At 41.0% G+C, this 5,270-nt stretch overlaps 2 protein-coding genes across 2 annotated transcripts in view; both read left to right on the top strand.

Annotated features, from left to right (window-relative positions):
* The window catches only part of LOC118425062 (putative defense protein 1), a 4,368-nt gene extending 2,066 nt beyond the window's left edge, over positions 1-2,302 (top strand). The window contains exon 2 of the mRNA XM_035833880.1: positions 2,255-2,302. Within this exon, the coding sequence (XP_035689773.1) occupies positions 2,255-2,302 (48 nt within the window). The remainder of the gene's footprint in view (positions 1-2,254) is intronic.
* A 20-nt stretch (positions 2,303-2,322) lies between these two features.
* The window catches only part of LOC118425061 (cartilage acidic protein 1-like), a 20,481-nt gene continuing 17,533 nt past the window's right edge, over positions 2,323-5,270 (top strand). The window contains exon 1 of the mRNA XM_035833878.1: positions 2,323-2,514. The gene's annotated coding sequence lies outside the window, so the exon portion shown is untranslated. The remainder of the gene's footprint in view (positions 2,515-5,270) is intronic.

Below are 5,270 nucleotides of genomic sequence, written 5' to 3'. Positions count from 1 at the left end.
GTTTGGGACCCTCTCGTGACTCCGAATGGTCGGTTTAGTAGATTTTACCCAATTGCTAACCTTAAATAATCGGTTTAACAAGTTATCATTCATTTTGGTGACCCTTTCCTGACTCCGAATGGCCGGTTTACCAGGTTTTATCCCATTTCTAACCTTAAATAATCGGTTTACGAAGTTGTGAGATCTTTTGGTGACCCTAAGTTATCTGTTTACCAAGTTTACTCCTTGTGATGACCTTACATAATCGATTTAACAAGTTTTCCTTCTTCGAGTGACCCTTTCCTGACATCGAGTTGTCGGTTTACCAATTTTTATTCCTTTGGCGACCATTTTCCACCATAAATAATCGGTTTGCCGAATTTATATATCTTCTGGTGACTCTAAATTGTCGGTTTTCCAAAGTTTACTCTTTTCGTTCACCCACTATAATCGGTTTGCCATATTTTCGTCCATCGCTGACCCCTAAAAAGATCATTTCACCACATTTTCTTCCCTTTGCGACCCTGCCCAATCGGTTCGCCAAGTTTTATTTCGTCGTTGACCTCACAAAATCGTTTTTTCCGCCGCCCTCTTGACTTGTCTAGACGCCGGAAGTTCCCTAAGTAGCGGAGTACTTGAACATGACGCTGATGTCTGTAAATGTGTTTTGTCTGACTTCAGAATAACTTTGCGATAAAAAAAAACATCGGTGCGTTCTCTGCGCGCCGGAAGACTGGAAATGACAAGTAAACATGAACCACATGTTCGTGTTAGGTTTGATTATTTGTCCGGCAAACATTTGTATACATAATCTGCCATTGTTTGTAAGCAACGTTGTCCTTAGCAGTCTAATTATCGGGTCAACATGCCAAGTAACGGAGGCTCCGTACTTTTTCTGTACTTTCAATGACGAGAAGAACAGACCGTGTTTTCGTATAAGGCTTGTATTCCCAATTTCAGTAAGGCGTAGGCAGCCTGATATCATTTCCTGTAATTCGTAGGGAAAGCCTACTCTTCAAGAAGAAAATCGTGATCTTTTCCTTCTATGCCGTCTTTTTCTGGTGAGGTTTGCTTTCAGAAAAATACGGCATATAACTTTTATAAGAAAAGGATCACGATTTTCCCCATCAATCTCTGCTTGAAGAGTAGGGAAAGCTGTTTTCTTCATGTAAGTCGTGGCTATGCGACGAAGTTTTGCGCCCTCCTTGATTTTAGCATACGGCTTTATTCCTTATATGCCGTCTTTTTCTGGCGGGGATAACGGAGAAAAGGGGTCACGATTTTCCCCACCAACCTCTGCTTGGAGAGTAGGAAAAGCCGTCTTTTTCACGTAATTCGTGACATAGCACAGGGCGTTGTTCTGCGTTGTCGGGCCCCCCACCCACATACAGACCCTCTTCAAACGTGTGAGAACCGCTAATGTATGTTCCAGCATTCTTCAAGGGCCTTGAAGGAAGACATATCTTTCCTAGAAGTACTGTTGAGTGGAAGTACCTAGTTGTCGCTAAATACCGTGGGGGGCTCGTTAAGTTATGTGTTAACAGTTAGAGGTAGACCCACCGAGATCTCTATGTTGAATGTTAACTTGCAAGTTCGTTTGTGTTGGTATATAATTCATTCTGGATAGAGTTAACCCAAACTTTTTATTTTGAAAATTACAGTTGTGCACTTTAGCACTGTCATGACTATGTTGAACGTGTATGGGTTAGAACCGCCCTGCCCACGTGACAGGGTCCGTGTAATTACGTCATCAGCGATGTCTCATGAGCTAGTGTATTTCGCCGGAAATCCACAGTTCGTCTTCCAAGAAAGGAAGTCACACCCAACTGGTCTAAAACTTGTCTAGAAATACATGGTGTCTATTGGAAATGTTTTAATGAAAGTCGGTCAACGTCGGTCTTATCAATTAAGTCCTAATGTCTAATATCACCGTAACTTAACACCATACCATTGTTCGGATAAGAACTTGTTGCAAAATAATCATGATATACTAATGATAATAGCAATTGAGATATACTATTGATAATAACAATTAAGATAGACTAGTGATAAAAACAATTAAGATATACTAATGATAATAGCAATTAAGATATACTAATAATAATTACCTAACAATGGTGTGCTACTTGAATATAATTGCTATTTGGCGTATCTTATTACCTGGATGTCCAACCTTCATCGGCATACTTGTATAGCATACTATGTATGGCACTTTCTAGTGCTTAAAATTGACATGAATTCTAGAAAACTAATATACAATTCTCGATTTCCACAGTTACAACCGCAGCCCCAACAGAACCACCGACCACAACGACACCGATAACCACAACAACTACCCCTCCCCCCACCACCACGACCCCCCAGCCCCCCACCCCACCCCCTGTCTGCCCCCGGACCCTAGAGAACGGACGGGTCAGGATAGAGGCAGGACGTCCGAGCCCGCCGTTCCGTAACAACCGGGTACAGACCCTGCACTACGCATGCGCGCCGGGGTACGAGCTACAGGGACCCTCCAAGCTGACCTGTCCGTATGAGGTGAGTTTTTCAGTTTCAGTTTATCGTTAATTTCAAGCACTATGGCCCATGCACAAATACAAATACAATCTAAAAACAATGATCTACTTAGATTTAAAAAAAAAAGTTTCTCATTATTCCCTATGTACAGCGTAGCAATAGTCTTAAAGATTTATTTTTATTCGATTTTTTACGTTGATGATAATTGCCTTTATTGTACATTTACGCCCTATCGGGCTAAGTATAGACATACATATGCAAAAGTCGTAATAAAGTACACATGGTGACGTTGAGGTGACTTCTAAGTTCTAACACTAATCTGGAAGATGGGTTCTAAAAGTACTCTTGTACATTTGTTCGGCTTCTTCTCGTCTCTTGAAATCGTAATTGATGTTGAAAATGTAGCCTGAGATTCTAATTGTTGTACACACAGGGCAAGAGTACTAGTTTTGTTGTCACCCAGGCAAAAACATTTCATTTGCTAATTTGGTGTAAATCTTATTCTTTCTTTTACCCGTGATGCAGTGACATCTATTCCATCTTCAGGTGGATAGATAAATAGATAGAAAGCAGGGAAATAGATAAATTGACGCATTGAAAGATTCATTGATAGAAAGATAGGCAATTAAATGGATAAATAAATCGTAGAATAACTAATCTTGAATATTAAGAGAGTTACGTCACCTCAAAAACGTCTAATTAAAAGTGAAACAAAGCGCACTAACTACAGTGTAAACACACACTTCACACAATCTACTCTTCCCCACTTGCGGCGTTATGAAAATAAAATGAGACACCCCTGTATGGGTAGATAGATGGTAGAATAACTAATCTTGAATATAAAGAGAATTACGTCACCTCAAAAACATCTAATTAAAAGCGAAACAAAGCGCGCTAACGACAGTGTAAGCACACACTCGCCGTAATCTACCCTTCCCCACTTACGACAGGATGAAAATAAAATCAGACACCCCTGTATGGGTAGATAGATGGTAGAATAACTAATCTTGAATATCAATCGAATTACGTCACCTTGAAAACGTCTAATTAAAAGTGAAACAAAGCGTGCTAACGACAGTGTAAACACACACTCGCCGTAATCCACTTTTTCCCACTTACGGCGGTATGAAAATAAAATTAGACACCCCTGTATGGGTAGATAGATGATAGAATAACTAATCCTGAATATAAAGAGAATTACGTCACCTCCAAAACATCTAATTAAAAGTGAAACAAAGCGCGCTAACGACAGTGTAAACACACACTCGTCGTAATCTACCCTTCCCCACTTACGGCGTTATGAAAATAAAATCAGACACCCCTGTATGGGTAGATAGATAATAGAATAACTAATCTTGAATATAAAGAGAATTACGTCGCCTCAAAAACATCTAATTAAAAGCGAAACAAAGCGTGCTAACTACAGTGTAAACACACACTCGCCGTAATCTACTTTTCCCCACTCACGGCGTTATGAAAATAAAATCAGACACCCCTGTATGGGTAGATAGATGATAGAATAACTAATCTTGAATATAAAGAGAATTACGTCACCCCAAAAACCTCTAATTGAAATTAAAACAAAGCGTGCTAACGACAGTGTAAATATGAACTCGCCATAATCTACTTTTCCCCAGTAACGGCGTTATGAAAATAAAATCAGACACCCCTGTATGGGTAGATAGATGCTAGAATAACTAATCTTGAATATGAAGAGAATTACGTCACCTCAAAAACATCTAATTAAAAGTGAAACAAGGGGCTCTAAGGGACCGTACGGCATTTAGCGAGGGGGGAGGGCCGGTCGCCAGGGGGGGGAGGGCCAAGCAAAAAAATATTTTGCCAGGGGGAGGGCCTAGCAAAATTTTTTTTACTTGGGGGGAGGGCCAAGCAAAAAAAAAATAGCTTGGTCTGCCAGCAAAATATGTCCCTTAAAATCCAAGAAACGGCGTTTCAGAGGGTCAAGATTTCAAAATTTTTCTGGACCTCTGCAAGGGATCGCCCGAGGTTGGCGCTCGGGACACAGTGAAAATGCGAAAGGGAGGGGGCGGGGCTTATGCATGACGCCCTCGAAAACCTTCTTCACTTACAGAAATGTTATTAAACTCTGTATTAGTCTGCCAGCAAAATTTACCCCTGTCTTACTGCCCTCAAAATGTAAGAAATGGCGTTTCAGAGCTCGAGGGTAAATATTTGCAAATTTCCCTGGAATCCCTTTTGACGTGACCGGCCTCGCGCCTTTGATGACCGACATCGTGATATAAATGTGTTTGGGGGGATTTAATTTTGTATTTCTAAATTGAAATGCTATTAAAGCTAGCTTTGTTTGTCAGCAAAATATCTCCTCAAACTGAAGGAAATAGCTTTTAAGAGGGTCAAGATTTCAAAATTCTCCCGGACCTACCTTGCGATTCTTCGTGCCTTTGGCGCCGAACATGGTGTTCGGAACGTCGTTCTCAAAAACTTGAAACCCTCGTATTTATTTTTCATAGAAATGTCATCTAACCAGCAAATTTTCCCATAAAAAAGCAATGCAGGAAATCGTGGCAAAAAAGCGTGGCATTTCTAAAAGATCTCCTGCAAGTCTGCGGTTTCACGCCCGCCGGCGACCGGTCTTACCCCGCCGTGGGAAAATCAGCGCCACGCGTCGGCGCCCCCCTCCCCACTACAGTTTTGGAAGTCGAATCGTGCTGTCGTTTTGGTTTTCATTTTTTCCCCCGATTTACCGTAAGTTATTACCACCATAGAACCAAGAAAAAGCAAATATTTATGCCTCT

The sequence above is a fragment of the Branchiostoma floridae genome, chromosome 10 (assembly GCF_000003815.2).
Source record: "Branchiostoma floridae strain S238N-H82 chromosome 10, Bfl_VNyyK, whole genome shotgun sequence".
NCBI lineage: Eukaryota > Metazoa > Chordata > Leptocardii > Amphioxiformes > Branchiostomatidae > Branchiostoma > Branchiostoma floridae.
The sequence above is the reverse complement of the archived record's forward strand: the minus strand, read 5'-3'. Positions and strand labels throughout refer to the sequence as shown.